The 22,600-nt window shown below is 45.4% G+C and overlaps 1 protein-coding gene across 1 annotated transcript in view; it reads left to right on the top strand.

Annotated features, from left to right (window-relative positions):
• ADCY9 (adenylate cyclase 9) overlaps positions 1 to 21,844 on the top strand; it is a 94,599-nt gene extending 72,755 nt beyond the window's left edge. The window contains exons 2-10 of the mRNA XM_069734474.1: positions 1,336 to 1,526; positions 3,467 to 3,568; positions 3,847 to 4,067; positions 6,879 to 6,981; positions 7,084 to 7,292; positions 7,411 to 7,570; positions 11,356 to 11,504; positions 11,600 to 11,641; positions 19,486 to 21,844. Of these exons, the coding sequence (XP_069590575.1) occupies positions 1,336 to 1,526; positions 3,467 to 3,568; positions 3,847 to 4,067; positions 6,879 to 6,981; positions 7,084 to 7,292; positions 7,411 to 7,570; positions 11,356 to 11,504; positions 11,600 to 11,641; positions 19,486 to 20,560 (2,252 nt within the window). The 3' untranslated portion in view covers positions 20,561 to 21,844. The remainder of the gene's footprint in view (positions 1 to 1,335; positions 1,527 to 3,466; positions 3,569 to 3,846; positions 4,068 to 6,878; positions 6,982 to 7,083; positions 7,293 to 7,410; positions 7,571 to 11,355; positions 11,505 to 11,599; positions 11,642 to 19,485) is intronic.
• The last annotated feature ends 756 nt before the right edge of the window (positions 21,845 to 22,600 follow it).

Raw genomic sequence — 22,600 nt, forward strand, 5'->3', positions numbered from 1 at the left:
CCCCTATAACAGAGCTAGCCATAGTGCCCCCATAACAGAGCTAGCCATAGTGCTCCTATAACAGAGCTAGCCATAGTGCCTCTATATCAGAGCTAGCCATAGTGCCCTATAACAGAGCTAGCCATAGTGCCTCTATAACAGAGCTAGCCATAGTGCCTCTATATCAGAGCTAGCCATAGTGCCCCTATAACAGAGCTAGCCATAGTGCCTCTATAACAGAGCTAGCCATAGTGCCCCTATAACAGAGCTAGCCATAGTGCCCCTATAACAGAGCTAGCCATATTGCCCCTATAATAGAGCTAGCCATAGTGCCCCTATAACAGAGCTAGCCATAGTGCCCCCATAACAGAGCTAGCCATAGTGCTCCTATAACAGAGCTAGCCATAGTGCCTCTATATCAGAGCTAGCCATAGTGCTCCTATAACAGAGCTAGCCATAGTGCCCCTATAACAGAGCTAGCCATAGTGCCTCTATATCAGAGCTAGCCATAGTGCCCCTATAACAGAGCTAGCCATAGTGCCCCTATAACAGAGCTAGCCATAGTGCCTCTATATCAGAGCTAGCCATAGTGCCTCTATATCAGAGCTAACCATAGTGCCCCTATAACAGAGCTAGCCATAGTGCCCCCATAACAGAGCTAGCCATAGTGCTCCTATAACAGAGCTAGCCATAGTGCCTCTATATCAGAGCTAGCCATAGTGCCCTATAACAGAGCTAGCCATAGTGCCTCTATAACAGAGCTAGCCATAGTGCCTCTATATCAGAGCTAGCCATAGTGCCCCTATAACAGAGCTAGCCATAGTGCCTCTATAACAGAGCTAGCCATAGTGCCCCTATAACAGAGCTAGCCATAGTGCCCCTATAACAGAGCTAGCCATATTGCCCCTATAATAGAGCTAGCCATAGTGCCCCTATAACAGAGCTAGCCATAGTGCCCCTATAACAGAGCTAGCCATAGTGCCCCTATAACAGAGCTAGCCATAGTGCCTCTATAACAGAGCTAGCCATAGTGCCCCTATAACAGAGCTAGCCATAGTGCCCCTATAACAGAGCTAGCCATAGTGCCCCTATAACAGAGCTAGCCATAGTGCCTCTATATCAGAGCTGGCCATAGTGCCTCTATATCAGAGCTGGCCATAGTGCCCCTATAACAGAGCTAGCCATAGTGCCTCTATATCAGAGCTGGCCATAGTGCCTCTATATCAGAGCTGGCCATAGTGCCCCCATAACTTCGGCATTAGTGCAGCCATAATGACGTTCCGTCCCCATACTGCGGCAGCGGCTGATGGGATTACACAGACGGTTTAGTGACTGTAATGTCTCCTGTCCCCTTAGGCCTGAAGACCTTCCTGATCTCTGGGCGCAGACCTCGTGTGCCGAGCTGCAGCTGCTCCCAGACCTTGCTGCCATTACAGGAGGGCTCAGACCCCGGCAGTGGCTCCCAGACCCCTCATGGCGTGGGGGATCTCTTCGCTGACAGTGCCAGTGAATCTCTTCTCCATTGCTCTCATGTGGAAAGACTCAAGGTGGGTAATTATATCTGTGCAGTGTGTGAATCGCAGAAATATCGGGTTATTTAAAAAAAAAGTGATCCTTGGACATAGAGGGTTAATGACGCACATGTCATCTGAAATCTCAGGCTGGTGGGAAAGCGTTAATGGTTTGATCTCTGTGGGATGTTATGGATTGTCCCCAGGAGCAATCGCCCTGCCACCCCTTGTCCTCATTAGCAGCAATTAATGGCGGCACCCCCGGGTCCTTCTCCCGATGGGTGTGAGAGGCAGAGCAGCCTTAATGAGGCTCACATTCAATCCCAATCTATTAATGTCCCCAGGCCTCCTGCGCAGAGGTGCACGACATGAGCGCACGTCACATTTTGGACTGTACAGTGTCACAGTGGGGTCAGATTGCGACTCCCAGGGCACTGCGATTGCCACATGCAAGTCGCAGAAAAGTCGGAGCAAGTTGGATTTTTTTTATGCCTTTCTTGTTGGGACTTCATCATTAGCTTTTTTAGGCATCGTGTGTCCGTATTATCAGTGCACTGGATGGCAGAATTGTGTGGGAATTATGCAAAAGAATTATTTGGCATGGTTTGTCAGAAAAAAAGCCATGAATATGAATGGGGTACGGTTTATGTAAATTCTGTCCCAAAAAGATAGTTTTACAGTTTTTAGATTTTGCCAATTTCTATGATATTTATGTATAATTTACATTTTAGGCAGTAGGGTTCTGTCACACTGCGATGGTCTTCGGTAAGGAAGGGGGACTCAAACTGTTCCTGGAACTGGGACCTTAGCAATCCCTGCCCCTGGGGTACTCTTGAAGGTAGAGAGGCCTGAGTCTCTGACCTTACTATGCTCCTGTTAAACCCTGATCTGTTCCCTCCCCCACCCCAAGATGCATGGAACAGAAATGTAATGTAAACAAGACACACAAACAAAACAGGGAAAACAGAAAACTTCTATTATACAAAAGCACTAACCAACAATAGGGAGGAGGATAGGGACAGGGAGGAATAAACTAAATGGGAACAGGAACCAGGAGATAAACACTCACGTACTACAGCAAACCACAGAACACTACTACAAAAACTCTACTCCAAGCACTTAGCTTTAGCACACAGCACAGGAAGACAAATCTTTCACTGGCAGGGACAAGAAGGTCTGACCAGTTTTTATAGGAAGAGCTAATGACCAGATCAGAAGCAGCTGAATTGAATCTGCATGTTTCTGGCCAGTATAGAAAGAGTCGTTAACCTCTGGGAGGAGGATAGGGACAGGGAGGAATAAACTAAATGGGAACAGAGACCAGGAAATAAACACACATGTACTACAGCAAACCACAGAATACCTCTACAACAACTCTACTCCAACCATTTAGATTTAGCATACAGTACAGGAAGACAAATCTTTCACTGGCAGGGACCAGAAGGTCTAACCAGTTAATGACCAGATCAGAAGCAGCTGAAATGGATCTGCATGTTTCTGGCCAGCATAGAAAGAGTTCGTTAACTTCTTTAGCACCAGAAGAAATTAAATCCATTTAATATGAGACACAACTCACACCATCTCTAAAGAAGACCTGCGATTCATTACCCGATGTGACCGTCCAGCTCCAGATCTTGACACCCTCGTGACAGGTTCCTTCTACGGAGGCTGATGTGATTGTCTATGAGTCCCATGGTGAGATGGACCTTTGCACTGAACTACCTCTTGGTTGATCTACAGCCACCACTAGGGGGAGCATACATATTTTTACAAGTCCCTTTGACTTCCTGGCATAAACCCATATGCAGTGAGCTCCCTCTAGTGGTGGCTACAGGCAGTTAGAATTTTATCATTTAACACTTTTGTATAGGGAAGAAGTGGTGGTAGGACACCAATCCCCATAAAGATATGTTAAAGTAGATTTAATTTAAAAAAATGACATTATATTGATATATTTTACTATTGTTTATTGGCAGAGCTGTCCTTCTTGTGGAGAAACTGGAGTCCGAGATGGAGTGGAGGAAGGAACGTCCGCTGTAAATGGTACCCCACAAGAATGGAAAGGAGGGGGCACCCGGGTAAAGAAAATATATTATATTAATGACCTTTAAAGGGGCGGGAGAATCTACTGTAATATGCTTAAGCACTGACACAAGCTGTTTTATGACTTTACAATGTAAGGATGCTGTCAAACAGCTCCACATATCTCAGCTTCCTGACCCCCATATAATATTAGTTGCCGTGAAAATGGATTTCACTGATTTATTCGGTGTTGAGTGGGGATAGACTTTAAATGAGCAAATATCAGATTCTCCTACCATGTTAACAAAAAGATCCCCCCATTCCTCTTACACAGCCCACAGCCATCGGACGTCATGTAAAAACCCAGAATGGACTTCTAAGCCCTCCTCCAGAAGACACCTTGAACAACAGCCAGGCGTCCTTGTACGATATGTTTCAAGGAAATGTTCGCTGGTGTGGAGTCAGTATGGATCAGTCCGCTCTCCTCCCTCTCCGCTACAAAAACATCAGAGAGAAGACTGACGCTCACTTTGTGGAGGTTATTAAGGAAGACAGGTAAATTAATCTCGTTTTTATTAAAGTGTCGCTTCTGGAATCCACTATTCCTAGCTAGCTTCATTCACTTCAATAGGTGGCAGAATAGTAGCAGATTAAAATTACGGCAGACCTTTACTTCCCCCCTGCTGATTGGTGAAATGGATGGATGGCTAAATTGATAGATGGATAATAGATAGATGATAGGTAGACCGATAATAGATAGATGATAGGTAGATAGGTGATACATAATAGATAGATAATAGATAGATAGGTGATAGATCTATCCCGCACCTGAAGTCCGCTGCCTCGGGGTAACTCTCGACTCTGCCGTGTCCTTCAAACCGCACGTCCAAACTCTTGCCACCTCCTGTCGCCTCCGACTCAAAAATATTGCCAGAATCCGTCCCTTCCTCAGCCCACAATCTACTAAAACTCTTGTGCATGCCCTTATCATCTCCCGCCTCGACTACTGCAACCCCCTCCTCTGTGGCCTCCCCGCTAACTCCTTTGCACCACTCCAGTCTGTCCTCAACTCTGCTGCCCGGCTAATCCACCTCTCTCCTCGCTACTCCCCTGCTTCTCCCCTCTGCGAATCCCTCCACTGGCTCCCAATTCCCCAACGAATCCAGTTCAAACTACTAACACTGATCTACAAAGCCATCCACAACCTGTCCCCTCTCTATATCTCTGAACTAATCTCCCAATATCTTCCCTCACGTAATCTTCAATCCTCCCAAGAACTCCTACTCTCCTCCACACTTATTAGTTCCTCACACAACCGCCTCCACGATTTCTCCCGAATATCCCCCATCCTCTGGAATTCCACGCCTCAACACGTCCGATTATCCACCACCCTCGGATCCTTCAGGCGGAACCTGAAAACCCATCTCTTCAGGAAATCCTACAGCCTGCAATAACCATTCTGCCTTCTCACCACCACCCGAGCTGCCGCCTCACCACCACCAGAGCTGCTGCCGCCTCACCACTACCAGAGCTGCCGCCTCACCACTACCCGAGCTGCCGCCTCACCACCACCCGAACTGCCACCTCACCACCACCCGAGCTGCCGCCTCACCACCACCCGAACTGCCGTCTCACCACCACCCGAGCTGCCGTCTCACCAACCACCCGAGCTGCCACCTCACCAACCACCAGAGCTGCCGTCTCACCACCACCCGAGCTGCCGCCTCACCACCACCCGAGCTGCCACCTCACCACCACCTGAACTGCCGCCTCACCACTACCCGAGCTGCCGCCTCACCACCACCTGAACTGCCGCCTCACCACCACCAGAGCTGCTGCCGCCTCACCACTACCAGAGCTGCCGCCTCACCACTACCCGAACTGCCGCCTTACCACTACCCGAGCTGCCGCCTCACCACCACCTGAACTGCCGCCTCACCACCACCAGAGCTGCCGCCTCACCACCACCCGAACTGCCGCCTCACCACCACCCGAACTGCCGCCTCACCACCACCCGAGCTGCCGCCTCACCACCACCCGAGCTGCCGCCTCATCATCACCAGAGCTGCCGCCTCACCACCACCAGAGCTGCTACGTCACCAACCACCCGAGCTGCTGCCTCACCACCACCAGAGCTGCCGCCTCACCACCACCAGAGCTGCCACCTCACCAACCACCCGAGCTGCCGCCTCACCAACCACCAGAGCTGCCGTCTCACCACCACCCGAGCTGCCGCCTCACCACCACCCGAGCTGCTACCTCACCACCACCTGAACTGCCGCCTCACCACTACCCGAGCTGCCGCCTCACCACCACCTGAACTGCCGCCTCACCACCACCAGAGCTGCTGCCGCCTCACCACTACCAGAGCTGCCGCCTCACCACTACCCGAACTGCCGCCTTACCACTACCCGAGCTGCCGCCTCACCACCACCTGAACTGCCGCCTCACCACCACCAGAGCTGCCGCCTCACCACCACCCGAACTGCCGCCTCACCACCACCTGAACTGCCGCCTCACCACCACCCGAGCTGCCGCCTCACCACCACCAGAGCTGCCGCCTCACCACCACCAGAGCTGCTACGTCACCAACCACCCGAGCTGCTGCCTCACCACCACTAGAGCTGCCGCCTCACCACCACCAGAGCTGCCGCACCCCCAACCTTCTGTCTCTTCCCTATTATCCCGTAGAATGTAAGTCCACAAGGACAGGGTCCTCTCCCGTCTGTGCCAGTCTGTCAATGTAAATTTGTTTACTGTAAGCCATATCTATAACCCTGTATGTAACCCCTTCTCATGTACAGCACCATGGAATTAATGGTGCTATATAAATAAATAATAATAATAATAATAATAAATAGAGATAGAACGATGGCAAGCTCTTCTCCGTCTCTGTAGATGGAGCTTACTAGTTGGTAAAGCCATGTGATCACAGCAGCATCTGCATTTCTTAATGAATTAGGAATGTAGTATATTAACAGCTACTGGGAAGATCTCCAAAAAGATACTAAATATAAGACTCTAAGAAAACTGACAGTAAAGGAAGTTATTAACATAGTTATTAATTATTAAGGTTGAAGGAAGACTTAAAGTCCATCTAGTTCAACCCGTAGCCTAACCTAACATGGAAGACACATTGGTCTAGGAACGACTAACTGTATAAGGTAAGGAAGGCTCCAAGAACTGGAAAGAGGTTAATGAAGGAGAATGTAACGACGTAATAAAAGAGACAGATTAATAAGAACAAAACTTAAAAATGAAGTAAAAAAAAATATAAAAGCGTAGATAGTGTGGTAAGAGGCAAGACTGCAGATAATCTCTTAACACATCAAAGACGTCTCACTTTGTCCAATTCTTTCCTTCCAGCTTAATGAAGGATTACTTCTTCAAGCCGCCCATTAACCGCTGGAGCCTGAACTTTCAAGACAAGGAGCTGGAAACCTCATATCGAGCGAGCTACCAGGAGGAGGTAGTAGTTTGCGCGACCTAAAGATGCTATTAGTTTGCACGTTTGGCAATGATCTATGTTGGATATGACTCTTTCCGTCATGTTTTGATGATTTGCCTCCAGGTGATGCGCTTGGCTCCGGTGAAGACCTTTGCCAGTGCCACATTCAGCTCCTTGCTTGATGTGTTCCTCTCGTTTTTTATATTCGCCCTCCTGTCCGTCACTTGCTTCTTGAAGCCGGGTACGGTGCCTGTATATCCCCCGACGCCGGCACTTGTGGTGCTAGCCATCTGCGGCCTCCTGGGATTCCTCTCCTTGCTTGTTTCCATCAGGTAGGTCAAAAGTCAATTAAATGGATCCTCGTGGGTGGAGATATGCAAATTTTTATTTACGTTAAAAGTGACACTAAGCTTTAATTGCTTCATCCGTTTTCTTCTGCACACATTGTAGGATGGCATTCTGCCTAGAGGACATGTTCCTGTGTACCCGACGGCTCCTGGAGATGATCTCTGGTTGGCTTCCACGTCATCTGATTGGCACTGTGCTTGTGTCTCTCCCTGCAGCTGTCGTCTTCTCCTACTTGACCCAGGACCTCTATACCAACGCACATGTATGAATACGGTCTCTTACACAAATATTGACCCTGACATTACCCACATAGAGAACACAGGGCCCATAGCAAGGAATAACATGCTCCATCCCCTTAAGATGTTGGGTAATGTCAACTTAGACCAAGGAGTTTAATTTCTTATTCTGCTTCCATGAGTCGATTCCCCCTTCTCGTATCTATGGAGTCCTTCCGCGGTTCTGAGCATCCAATAACAGAGGATAGGATGGGACCGATCTTCTCTTTCCAGGCTTCCCATAGAAGCCGCATTGGATATTGCACTCTAGTATGTGCATCCATTGGTATTACACAACTTTCCATTAAAGAAAATATAGCATGGTGGAAAATATAAGACTAAGTTGATGGGCTGTTCCTCTTGGCTTTTGGTGATGAAGCAACCTCAATTTGGAGAATTCTACTACCTTGCAGAATTCCCCTGACTGCAATGACAAGGAGGGTACTAGTGAGGAAGCTGGGCAGATCAAGTGCTGCTGCAGACACAGCCACAAAACATGGCCATAGGCTCCCTGGTCTAACAAAGCTTTGCAATTGTTTATATGTCCTGGGAACACTGGTACAGTAGGAAGTGGCACCGCTGACCGCGGGTAACAATGTGCAAATACTACCACTGAGACCCGTATAGCCACTGTGGGACTGATAGAGAGAAAGATAAAAACATAGGACATAGAGGTATAACTAGATAGATATGTAATTCATAGGTAAATAAAATAGATATTTAATAGATATAAAATGAATAGATAGATGTGTAATATATAGAAACATAGAAATATAAAAGATAGATAAAATATTCGATAAATGCATATATATGTGATTGATAGATAGATGATAGATGGATAATAGATAATACATAATAGATAGATAGATAATAGATAGATAATAGATTGATTGATAATAGATAATGATAGATAATAGATAGATAATTCATAATAGATAGATAATAGATAGATAGAGAGGTGAAATCCAGAAAATGGTACACAAAGTCAAAGAGGAATATCTCAGCATCTGGAGGAACGACATAAACAAATCCCAGAAACTGACAATATACCGGAATCTACAGAGGGAGTACAAACTGGCCCCATATCTAGAGAAACTAGAAAACCCCAAAGATCGACAGATCCTGAGCCGGTACAGACTGAGCGCCCACAGCCTACTCATCGAATCCGGGCGGCACCGACAGAACTACAAGCCTCGAGAGAACAGACTCTGCCAGCAGTGCCCCCAGGAGGCCGTGGAGGATGAGGCCCACTTCCTGCTGAGGTGCCCCAAATACTCCGCAGTGAGGGACACTCACTTCAAGAGGCTGTCTGATCTCCTCCCAGATTTCACCTCCAAGGAGGAGGAAGAGAAACTGCCGATAATACTGGGGGAAGAGGAAAGTGCAGTGGCCGTAGCAGCGGAATATGTCAGTGCCTGCCACAGACTAAGAGGAGCCTGATATGTCATGGACTCCCGTACCCCAACACTGGACATATCCCTATCCCCCGACTAAAGAGCCCGATATGTCATGGACTCCTATACCCCACCCTGGAAACATCCCCTATCCTCTAAAAGGAATTTGATATTCCCTGGACCTCTATATGCCCCCCCTCCCCCACCCCCGTATTTTTACCATATGCTTTGGCAATGCTAACATGTACTTAGTCCTGCCAATAAAGCTCATTTGAATTTGAATTTGAATTTGAATTTGAGATAGATAGATGGATAGATAGATAGATAGATAATACATAATAGATAGATAGATAGATAGATAGATAGATAGATAGATAGATAGATAGATAGATAGATAGATAATAGATAAATAGATAGATAATAGATAGATTGATTGATAATAGATAATGATAGATAATAGATAGATAATTCATAATAGATAGATAATAGATAGATAGAGAGATAGATAGATGGATAGATAGATAGATAGATAATACATAATAGATAGATAGATAGATAGATAGATAGATAGATAGATAGATAGATAGATAATAGATAAATAGATAGATAATAGATAGATTGATTGATAATAGATAATGATAGATAATAGATAGATAATACATAATAGATAGATAGATGATATATAGATAGATAATAGATAGATAATAGATAGATAATAGATAGATAGATAATAGATAGATAGATAGATAGATAATAGATAGATAATAGATAGATAATAGATAGATAGATAGATAGATAATAGATAGATAATAGATAGATAGATAGATAGATTGATAATGATAGATAGATAGATAGATAGATAGATAGATAGATAGATAGATAGATAGATAATGATAGATTGATAATGATAGATAATAGATAGATAATAGATAGATAGATAGATAATAGATAGATAATGATAGATAGATAGATAGATAGATAGATTGATAATGATAGATAGATAGATAGATAGATAATAGATAGATAATAGATAGATAGATAGATAGATAATAGATAGATAATAGATAGATAGATAGATAGATAATAGATAGATAGATTGATAATGATAGATAGATTGATAATGATAGATAGATAGATAGATAGATAGATAGATAGATAGATAGATAGATAGATAGATAGATGACCATATGGGCTAATTAATGATCCTTTTGCTTTTGCCTCACACCCGCCATTATTTTTCTCATTGTTCTGCTCCACGAGTCTTTCTCTAGATGATAGATATACAGATAAACTTGATAGATTGATCAGATTTCCTCTTTTTCCCGGATACCTGACTATTATCACCTTGTGTTTCCCCTTGGACATTGTACCAGAACAGACGTTGGTCTGTGAGAGACGGGAAAGGTCGGACCCCGCTGTCGATATGGAACCGGGGTCTCCCCACAATTTAATCTAATTGCCATGAATCCCACGAGTCAGCAACAAAGGTTTAATAATCGGAAATTGGAAATTGTTCTACTGGAAATGTTCTTTCATTAACAAAACTGCATGGAACCATCCGTCTGCCCCTCAGATCCATTCCCTCCACTCATGGTTCCCGGCCTTTTCCATTAATGTTCATTAGACACAATCTTATAAATGATGGGAAAAAAAATATTGCGCTGGGAACTGTGAGGTTGCGCGTTTCTCAGCCAAACACGGCGCACAACAGATATACAACAGATCCAAAACAAGACTTTTCCAATTTTTTTTTTTAAAAGAGCCATGCCATTATTCTAATTCCAATTACCGTAAGTCCTATTCATATTTCACTGTGTATCGCCACCTTAAAGGGGATGTCTAATCACAACAGCTCCTTTAATATTGAAAATCACTCGCCAATCGGTTGATCGCTGCTGATCGTCTCCAGGAGGTGACTAGCTGACTGCACAGCGGCCACTGCAGGGCAAATATGGTATTACAAGCTGATCATTCATGGGATACATGGAAAGGCCGGATCGGCGGGTCCTCCAGAGCTAAAATTCCTGTTTGCAAACACAAATTCAAATTCAAATGAGCTTTATTGGCAGAACTAAGTACAAACACTCTTCTAGCTTTTAGAAGGGGGGTCTTCATGATTTTTCTGTACCTGAAAAAAAACCTCTTTTTTGTTTGTGTTATCATGCAGTATCTAAAAGGGGCCTCATTCTTTTTTTTTTTTTATCTATATAGATATACATATCACACAGTGGATGTAGCGCCCATGTCCTGGCTGATAGTGACTGTCAATGTGGAATGTAATTGTCTATTTAAAGAGAGCTAGGGGGTTCACCTATTATAATCATTGTGGTGGTGTGTCGCCCTCTGGTGGTCATTATCTGTCCCTGCCCTTTTTCCAGTACACCATGTTCCTGTGCTCCGCTCTTCTGATCCCCATTGTCCAGTACTGCAACTTCTGTCAGCTCAGCTCCTGGCTACGATCCTCTCTTGCCACCCTGGCAGGGGCGTCCCTGCTGATTCTTCTCTACGTGCCACTCTTCCCAGACAAGTAAGTCATTTCCAGCCCTATAAAGGATGCAACAGTTTTCTTTCTAGAATTTATTTTTATCATGATATAATGTTATGTTCTTGTTTTTTTTCTAGGTCTCCGGTGACGCTGGACATAGACATTGCCACAAATTTCAGGTAAATCGCTGATATATCAGGTTAAAAAGTAAATTTTCATAAATAATATAGTCAACATAATGTACAGTATATCTCCAGTTCTTGAAGTTGATGTGTTGGAAGCAGGAAAAATCGGCAAATGTAAGGATCTGAATTCCGTTATCCCATATGAACGTACGCTATATCAGAACAGGGGCTGTCCGGGAAAATTTGATAAGATTTGGGCTCGATGGAACTCTTCCCATCTCACCCTATAGATGTACTATGATGGGTTTTCTTGGCGGTGGTCGGGGGCAGCGCGTGGGGGTTGGGCACAGGGATATATGGCGAATTAGTTAGTAATTAGAGTAGTAGCAGTCCTAATTAGAGAGATTTAGTTTTACAGGTTTTCTCTTTCCTTACCTATGTAATATATATGTAATATGTATGTTACAGATAGTTAACAAATACATAATAACATTGGTTGAGAGTAATAAGTACCTTTTATTTCATGTTTAACCCCTTAGTGACAGAGCCAATTTGGTACTTAATGACCAGGCCAATTTTTGCAATTCTGACCACTGTCACTTTATGAGGTTATAACTCTGGAACGCTTCAACGGATCCCGCTGATTCTGAGATTGTTTTTTCGTGACATATTGTACTTCATGTTAGTGGTAACATTTCTTCGATATTACTTGCGATTATTTATGAAAAAAACGGAAATATGGCGAAAATTTTTAAAATTTTGCAATTTTCAAACTTTGTATTTTTATGCCCTTAAATCAGAGAGATATGTCATAAAAAATAGTTAATAAATAACATTTCCCACATGTCTACTTTACATCAGCACAATTTTGGAAACAAATTTTTTTTTTGTTAGGGAGTTATAAGGGTTAAAAGTTGACCAGCAATTTCTCATTTTTACAACACCATTTTTTTTTTAGGGACCACATCACATTTGAAGTCATTTTGAGGGGTCTATATGATAGCAAATAATGAAGTGTGACACCATTCTAAAAACTACACCCCTCAAGGTTCTCAAAACCACATTCAAGAAGTTTATTAACCCTTTACGTGCTTCACAGGAACTGAAACAATGTGGAAGGAAAAAATGAACATTTAACTTTTTTTTGCAAACATCTTAATTCAGAACCATTTTTTTTATTTTCACAAGTGTAAAAACAGAAATGTAACCATAAATTTTGTTATGCAATTTCTCCTGAATACGCCAATACCCCATATGTGGGGGTAAACCACTGTTAGGGCGCACCGCAGAACTTAGAAGTGAAGGAGCGCCGTTTGACTTTTTCAATGCAGAATTGGCTGGAATTGAGATCGGACACCACATTTAGAGAGCCCCTGATGTACCTAAACAGTGGAAACCCCCCACAAGTGACACCATTTTGGAATCTAGACCCCTTAAGGAACATATCTAGATGTGTGGTGAGCACTTTGAACCCCCAAGTGCTTCACAGAAGTTTATAACGTAGAGCCGTGAAAATAAAAAATCGCTTTTGTTTACACAAAAATGATCTTTTTGCCCACAAATTCTTATTTTCACAAGGGTAACAGGAGAAATTAGACCACAAAAGTTGTTGTGCAATTTCTCCTGAGTACGCTGATACCCAATATGTGGGGGTAAACAACTGTTAGGGCGCACCGCAGAGCTTGGAAGAGAAGGAGTGCCGTTTTACTTTTTCAATGTAGAATTGGCTGGAATTGAGATTGGACGCCATGTCGCGTTTGGAGAGCCCCTGATGTGCCTAAACAGTGGAAACCCCCCACAAGTGACACCATTTTGGAAACTAGACCCCTTAAGGAACTTATCTAGATGTGTGGCGAGCACTTTGAACCCCCATGTGCTTCACAGAAGTTTATAACGTAGAGCCGTGAAAAAAAAAAATTGCATTTTTTCTACAAAAATGATCTTTTTGCCCACAAATTTTTATTTTCACAAGGGTAACAGGAGAAATTAGACCACAAAAGTTGTTGTGCAATTTCTCCTGAGTACGTCGATACCCAATATGTGGGGGTAAACCACTGTTTGGGCGCACCGCAGCGCTTGGAAGAGAAAGAGTGCCGTTTTACTTTTTCAATGTAGAATTGGCTGGAATTGAGATCGGACGCCATGTCGCGTTTGGAGAGCCCCTGATGTGCCTAAACAGTAGAAATTCCCCACAAGTGACCCCATTTTGGAAACTAGACTCCCCATGGAACTTATCTAGATGTGTGGTGAGAACCTTGAATGCCCAAGTGCTTCACAGAAGTTTATAATGCAGAGCCGTGAAAATAATTTTTTTTTTTTTTTCCACAAAAAAGATTTTTTAGCCACCAAATTTTTATTTTCACAAGGGTAATAAGAGAAACTGGACCCCAAAAGTTGTTGTCCAATTTGTCCTGAGTATGCTGGTACCCCATATGTGGGGGTAAACCACTGTTTGGGCGCACGGCAGAGCTCGGAAGGAAGGAGCGCCGTTTTGGAATGCAGACTTTGATAGAATGGTCTGCGGGTATTATGTTGCGTTTGCAGAGCCCCTGATGTACCTAACCAGTAGAAACCCTCCACAAGTGACCCCATTTTGGAAACTAGACCCCCCAAGGAACTTATCTAGATGTGTGGTGAGAACTTTGAATGCCCAAGTGCTTCACAGAAGTTTAGAATGCAGAGTCGTGAAAATAAAAAATATTTTTTTTTCCACAAAAAAAGATATTGTAGCCGCCAAGTTTTTATTTTCACAAGGGTAACAGGAGAAATTGGACTGCAATAGTTGTTTTCCAATTTATCCCGAGTACGCTGATGCGCCATATGTGGCGGTAAACCACTGTTTGGGCGCACGGCAGAGCTCGGAAGGGAAGGAGCGCCTTTTTGGAATGCAGACTTTGATAGAATGGTCTGTGGGCATTATGTTGCGATTGCAGAGCCCCTGATGTACCTAAACTGTAGTAACCCCCCACAAGTGACCCCATTTTGGAAACTAGACCCCCCAAGGAACTTATCTAGATGTGTGGTGAGAACTTTGAATGCCCAAGTGCTTCACAGAAGTTTAGAATGCAGAGTCGTGAAAATAAAAAATATTTTTTTTTTCACAAAAAAGATTTTGTAGCCCCCAAGTTTTTATTTTCACAAGGGTAACAAGAGAAATTGGACCCCAGAAGTTGTTGTCCAATTTATCCCGAGTACGCTGATGCCCCATATGTGGGGGTAACCCACTGTTTGGGCGCACGGCAGAGCTCAGAAGGGAGGGAGCACCATTTGACTTTTTGAGCGCAAAATTGGCTGTCGTGTTTGGAGACCCCCTGATGTACCTAAACAGTGGAAACCCCCCAATTCTAGCTCCAACCCTAACCCCAACACACCCCTAACCCTAATCCCAACCTCATCCATAATCCTAATCACTAACCCTAACCATAATCACAACCCTTACCCCAAAACAACCCTAATGTCAACCCTAACCATAACCCTAATCAAAACCCTAAATCCAACACACCCCTAATCCTAATCTCAACCTTAACCTCAAACCTAACCCTAATCCCAATTCTCCCCTAATCACAACCCTAACCTTAACCCTAATCCCAAACCTAACCCTAATCCCAAGCGTAACCCTAATGCCAACCCTAACCCTAATACGAACCCTAATCCAAACCCTAACCCTAATCCCAGCTCTAACCCTAACTTTAGCCCCAACCCTAGCCCTAACTTTAGCCCCAACCCTAACCCTAGCCCTACTTTCACACTTGCGTCGTTTGGCATTCCGTCGCAATCCGTCGTTTTGGACAAGAAACGGATCCTGCAAATGTGCCCGCAGGATGCGTTTTTTGCCCATAGACTTGTATTGCCGACGGATCGTGACGGATGGCCACACGTCGCGTCCGTCGTGCACTGGATCAGTTGTGTTTTGGCGGAGCGTCGGCACAAAAAAACGTTCAATGAAACGTTTTTTTGTACGTCGCATCCGCCATTTCTGACCGCGCATGCGTGGCCGTAACTCCGCCCCCTCCTCCCCAGGACATAGATTGGGCAGCGGATGTGTTGAAAAACTACAGCTGCTGCCCACGTTGTGCACAATTTTCACAACGTGCGTCGGTATGTCGGGCCGACGCATTGCGACGGCCCCGTACCGACGCAAGTGTGAAAGAAGCCTAACCCTAAGTTTAGCCCCAACCCTAACCCTAAATTTAGCCCCAACCCTAACCCTAAATTTAGCCCCAACCCTAGCCCTACCCCTAACCTAACCCTACCCCTACCCCTAACCTAACCCTACTCCTAACCCTACCCCTAACCCTACCCCTAACCTAACCCTAACCAAACCCTAACCCTAACCCTACCCCTAACCCTACCCCTAACCCTACCCCTAACCCTAACCTAACCCTACCCCTAACCCTAACCCTAACCTAACCCTAACCCTACCCCTAACCTAACCCTAACCTAACCCTACCCCTAACCCTAACCTAACCCTACCCCTAACCTAACCCTACCCCTAACCCTACCCCTAACCTAACCCTAACCCTAACCCTAACCCTACCCCTAACCCTAACCCTACCCCTAATTTTAGCCCCAACTGCTGTTCTCCTGCCGGCCGGCAGATGGAGACAGATGGCGGGCGCACTGGGCATGCGTCCGCCATGTTCTGCTGCCGGCGGCCAGGAGGAGCAGCAAGAGGATCCAGGGACCTAGGTGAGTATGCTAGGGTCCCCGAATCCCCCTATTTCTCTGTCCTCTGATGTGCGATCACATCAGAGGACAGAGAATTACACTTTACTTTTTTTTTTTTTTTGCGGTCGCCGGTAAACAGTTAATTACCGGCGATCGCTGGGTAATACCGACCCCGATCGTGCTCTTTGGGGTCTCGGCTACCCCCGGCAGCCGAGACCCCAAAGATTCTCCCGGTGGCGGCCGGCGGGCGCACTGCGCATGCGCCCGCCATTTTGAAGATGGCGGCGCCCACCGGGAGACACGAGGAGCATCGGGGGAGCTAGGTGAGTATTGGGGGGCCACCTGGGACCCCTTTTCTCTGTCCTCCGATGTGCGATCACATCGGAGGACAGAGAAATTAAAAAGAGATCGCTTTTTTTTTTTTTTTTTTGCGATCGCCGGTAAACGGTTAATTACCGGCGATCGCAAATGCGGGGTGGGTTAAAAACCCCCCCGAATCATGTTCTCTGGGGTCTCGGCTACCCTCGGCAGCCGAGACCCCGGAGAAAATCGGCCTCTGGGGGGCGCTATGGACTTTTTCCACAGTACGGCAGGTCTTGTGGGGTGTTCCCGGTATACGGCAGGTCTTGTGGGGGGTTCCCGGTATACGGCAGGTCTTGTGGGGTGTTCCCGGTATACGGCAGGTCTTGTGGGGTGTTCCCGGTATACGGTAGGTCTTGTGGGGTGTTCCCGGTATACGGCAGGTCTTGTGGGGTGTTCCCGGTATACTGCAGGTCTTGTGGGGTGTTTCTAGTATATGGCAAGTCTTGTGTAATGTTCCTGGTATATGGCAGGTCTTGTGGGGTGTTCCAGCTCCATAAAATAATAAATCTTTATTTCTCCGTTAAAATACAAATAAGAAGAACAAATCCTTGTCTGAGTGCGAATGCAGGAGTGCACATAACATGCGACGCGTTTCGATCGTTCGTTTCGTCTTGTGGGGTGTTCCCTGTATACAGCAGGTCTTGTGGGGTGTTCCCTGTATACAGCGGGTCTTGTGGGGTGTTCCCGGTATACAGCAGGTCTTGTGGGGTGTTCCCTGTATACAGCGGGTCTTGTGGGGTGTTCCCGGTATACAGCAGGTCTTGTGGGGTGTTCCCGGTATATGGCAGGTCTTGTGGGGTGTTCCCTGTATATGGCAGGTCTTGTGGGGAGTTCCCGGTATACGGCAGGTCTTGTGGGATGTTCCAGGTATACGGCAGGTCTTGTGGGGTGTTCCTGGTATACGGCGGCTCTTGTGGGGTGTTCCTGGTATACGGCAGGTCTTGTGGGTTCTTCCTGGTATACGGCAGGTCTAGTGGGGTGTTTCCTGTATACGTCAGGTCTTGTGGGGTGTTCCCGGTATACAGCAGGTCTTGTGGGGTGTTCCCGGTATACGGCAGGTCTTGTGGGGTGTTCCCGGTATACAGGTCTTGTGGGGTGTTCCCAGTATACGGCAGGTCTTGTGGGGTGTTCCCGGTGTACGGCAGGTCTTGTGGGGTGTTGCTGGTATACGGCAGGTCTTGTGGGGTGTTCCTGGTATACGGCAGGTCTTTTGGGGGTGTTCCCGGGATATGGCAGGTCTTGTGGGGTGTTACCAGTATGCGGCGGGTCTTGTGGGATGTCACAGCTCACCTCCTCCTCCTCCTGTACAATGACTGATAACACCTCTATATACAGTAGATAACACAGGACCCACCATTCACAATAGGTGATGTCACAGATCACCTCCTCCTGTACAATGACTGATAACACCTCTGTATACAGTAGATAACACAGGATCCACCATTCACAATAGGTGAAGTCACAGCTCACCTCCCCCTCCTGTACAATGACTGATAACCCCTCTATATACAGTAGATAACACAGGATCCACCATTCACAATAGGTGATATCACAGCTCACCTCCTCCTCCTGTACAATGATTGATAACACCTCTATATACAGTAGATAACACAGGATCCACTATTCACAATAGATGATGTCACAGCTCACCTCCTCCTCCTGTACAATGACTGATAACCCCTCTATATACAGTAGATAACACAGGATCCACCATTCACAATAGGTGTTGTCACAGCTTACCTCCTCCTCCTGTACAATGACTGATAACACCTCTACATACAGTAGATAACACAGGATCCACCATTCACAATAGGTGTTGTCACAGCTTACCTCCTCCTCCTGTACAATGACTGATAACACCTCTACATACAGTAGATAACACAGGATCCACCATTCACAATAGGTGATGTCACAGCTCACCTCCTCCTCCTGCATAATGACTGATAACACCTCTATATACAGTAGATAACACAGGATCCACTATTCACAATAAGTGATGTCACAGCTCACCTCCTCCTCCTGTACAATGACTGATAACCCCTCTATATACAGTAGATAACACAGGATCCACCATTCACAATAGGTGATGTCACAGCTCACCTCCTCCTCCTGTACAATGATTGATAACACCTCTATATACAGTAGATAACACAGGATCCACTATTCACAATAGATGATGTCACAGCTCACCTCCTCCTCCTGTACAATGACTGATAACCCCTCTATATACAGTAGATAACACAGGATCCACCATTCACAATAGGTGATATCACAGCTCACCTCCTCCTCCTGTACAATGATTGATAACACCTCTATATACAGTAGATAACACAGGATCCACTATTCACAATAGATGATGTCACAGCTCACCTCCTCCTCCTGTACAATGACTGATAACCCCTCTATATACAGTAGATAACACAGGATCCACCATTCACAATAGGTGATGTCACAGCTTACCTCCTCCTCCTGTACAATGACTGATAACACCTCTACATACAGTAGATAACACAGGATCCACCATTCACAATAGGTGATGTCACAGCTCACCTCCTCCTCCCCCTCTTGTACAATAACTGATAACCCCGCTAAAAATATGCAAAGCCAAACCAGAGACCCTTTTGTAGACAGCTCTGTTTGTGATTTTTGTACTGGTTAGCTGAATGGGATGCTTACAATGTAGCTTGGGAAGAGGGGTGGAGATGCCAGCTTACAGTGAAAAGACCCAAATACTGTATGTAGATTTCAGGTGGGCCTCTGGTTTGGCTGATTTCAGCCATTTTGCATGTTTTTTTTACCATATCACATTATCTAACCAACTATAATACACCTGTCCACTAATAATTTATCTTTTCTTTTATCACCAGCTCTTCCCCTCCACCCGATGCCAACCTTGGCACTAGCAATACCAGTAAGCCATCATCACAGCTTGGGCAGGAGCTCACCGTGGCTTACTTCCTCCTTCTCCTTTTGGTTTGGTTCCTGAACCGTGAGTTTGAGGTCAGCTACCGCTTGCACTACCATGGAGACGTGGAGGCAGACCTTCACCGCACTAAGATCCAGAGTATGCGAGATCAGGCAGACTGGCTTCTCCGTAACATCATCCCGTATCACGTGGCTGAGCAACTGAAGGTCTCCCAGAGCTACTCCAAAAATCACGACGATGCTGGCGTCATCTTCGCGAGTATAGTCAACTTCAGCGAGTTCTACGAAGAGAACTACGAAGGAGGTAAAGAATGCTACCGTGTCCTCAACGAACTGATCGGAGACTTTGATGAACTTCTTAGCAAACCTCATTACTCCTGCATCGAGAAGATCAAGACCATTGGTGCTACGTACATGGCTGCCTCTGGACTCAACCCATCTCAGTGCCAGGACAGCAGCCAACCCCACCGCCACCTGCAGACGCTCTTTGAGTTTGCCAAGGAGATGATGAGTGTGGTGGATGATTTTAATAACAACATGCTGTGGTTTAATTTTAAGCTCCGCATTGGGTTTAACCATGGCCCACTGACGGCTGGCGTTATTGGGACCACCAAGCTGCTTTATGACATCTGGGGGGACACGGTGAATATTGCAAGCAGGATGGACACAACCGGCGTTGAATGCCGCATCCAGGCTAGTGAAGAAAGCTACAGGGTGTTAGTGAAAATGGGCTATGACTTTGACTACAGGGGGACAGTCAATGTCAAGGGCAAAGGACAGATGAAAACGTACCTGTACCCAAAATGCACAGACAATGGCGGCCTAGTTCCCCACCATCAACTGTCTATCTCTCCCGACATCCGGGTCCAGGTGGATGGAAGCATTGGACGTTCACCTACTGATGAAATTAGCAGCCTCGTAACTGGCAACAAAGGGGCGGTGGAAGCAGGAGGTGGAGAGACTGGACGTAAGCGGGAAAAGGCAGAAGACAGAGGCCGAGATGGAGGAGCACGGTGAGGCTGGTGGAGTGGAGAAGGACCATATAGAGCATGTGGGGCCACCAGTGATGAACAAGACTGTTGGCCCAATAGGTCACTTATGTGCCAGGTCATGGACCTGCATCATTCCTGCTCAGTCTTATGGTGACGTGGCTTCCGATGGATATCTATATACCGTAGATGGCTCTTAAATTCTTCTAGCGCTGGTGGACCTCCGTGTCCAGAGTACATTTTACCCTGTCTCTCACATATGATGGTCTAGTTTAGAAGAGCGTTGGGGGCTACAAATATGTCATTTCTCTTAAGTGCTGGGGTAATCCTTCCTACTATAGTCATTAGCCAAGGTTGGCTAGTAAGATCAAGGTTCCAAGTCTGTTGAGGATACATTGCCCAGTTCGCTCTATGTTGGCGGCATCGGTCTATGGAGGTCCATCCTCCCCTGGATAGTCGAGTTGGACAGACACTGGACTAAATTGGAAGACTGTTGCCTCAAGCCGCATCTCATGCCTCCGCCTCTTCGTCAGCCATACTGAGGATTGAACTAAGTGCCTTCCGCTCTCTGGACCTGTCCCACCCAGATGAGATGACAGTGACACCTTTTCGCAATTCTCGCTATTACTTGCCAAAAGCATGCGCCTCTCTGGACTGCTGCCCATCCACCCGCGAGCGGTGATGGGAGGGATTTTTCTGAAAATGGGTAGTGACATTATTTCCTTGGTTCAATAAGACAATGCGATTGTAACGTGTTTTCAGTAACACTTTAGCTGCCTACCAGTTCCCATTAGTTGTGATGCCTCCAAAGCAGAATGTCAAGGGTATTTTAAGGAGAATCTATCACAAAGTCAAAAGTAGCCATTTTCTCCATTATTTTATTCCCGCTCCTCCGCTAAGTAATCTGTTTTTTGTTTTGTTTAAATCCACCATATAGTTCCTGAGATATAGGCCTTTTTATTTAGAGATAATTGTTAAAAGTCTAAACCGTGGGGGTGTGTCTTACATCTGCTTTGCATAATTACTATTTTAGCACCGCCCCCGTAAAAATCAGCGCTAAATAAAAAGGCCCATATCTCTGCAACCGTATGGTGGATTTAAATAAAACAAAAACCAAAATACTCAGGCGAGGATCGAAAATGAAATAGGAACGAAAAGTTGGATACTTTTGACTTGGTGACAGGTCACCTTTAAGAAAAAAAAAATCCCGTCTTCTCTCTATATCTGTCCTTGTTGCCATAGCAGGACAATGTATTAAGGTACCTCTCTTGCAAAAAAAAAAGAAAAAAAACATAAAAACCTTTTGTTCTTAAAGCTATGGTGGCCATATTTATTATTCCAAGACTGGTCTGTTAAAGGGGAAGTATCACTTTTTCTACCAGACAGCTCGGCCGTAGTTTATGTGCAATATTATAGCATTTTAGTGAGCTTTTAACCTTTTAATATATAGACATTTGTCAATGTAAAGTGGGAATGGATCTAATTTTTTTCCGCTTTCTGAATGGTACATGCCAGCCTCCGTTTTGAATGTATTATATTAATGGTGCAGATAATTTTTACAGGTTTTTTTTTTTTTTGGGGGGGGTGGGGGATAACATATTTAAATATTTTTTACAAGATCGCCATTTAGTGTCGCTTCTTTTAGCCCTCTTAGTCACTGTGGGGGTCTTCATGACCAATTTTCCTTCTATTCCCCGCTTTAGCCTTGGCAGTTAATATTCTGTCCAAGGCGGAGTGGTAGCACCCTAACATAGCACAAGCCCCTCTTTTGGTAACCAGGTGCAATTGCCCCCCACAGACATAGCCTAAAATTGGTTGCTATGCCGCCATTTCTGGAACTGTCTTTGTTTCCCATAACAACCAATCACAGCACAGCTTTCATCGCTTACAGTGCTCTAGGAATATGCAACATGTGCTGTGATTGGTTGTTATGGGTAACCATACAGGATAGATGGGGCAGATTTATAAAAAGGCCGAAAAAGGAAAACAAGGAAAAATATAAAAAAAGAAATATGTCAATGGCATACTAGATGATATACTAGAGTGCTAATCTTCCATGCTTGTATGC

Source organism: Ranitomeya imitator, chromosome 7 (assembly GCF_032444005.1).
Source record: "Ranitomeya imitator isolate aRanImi1 chromosome 7, aRanImi1.pri, whole genome shotgun sequence".
NCBI lineage: Eukaryota > Metazoa > Chordata > Amphibia > Anura > Dendrobatidae > Ranitomeya > Ranitomeya imitator.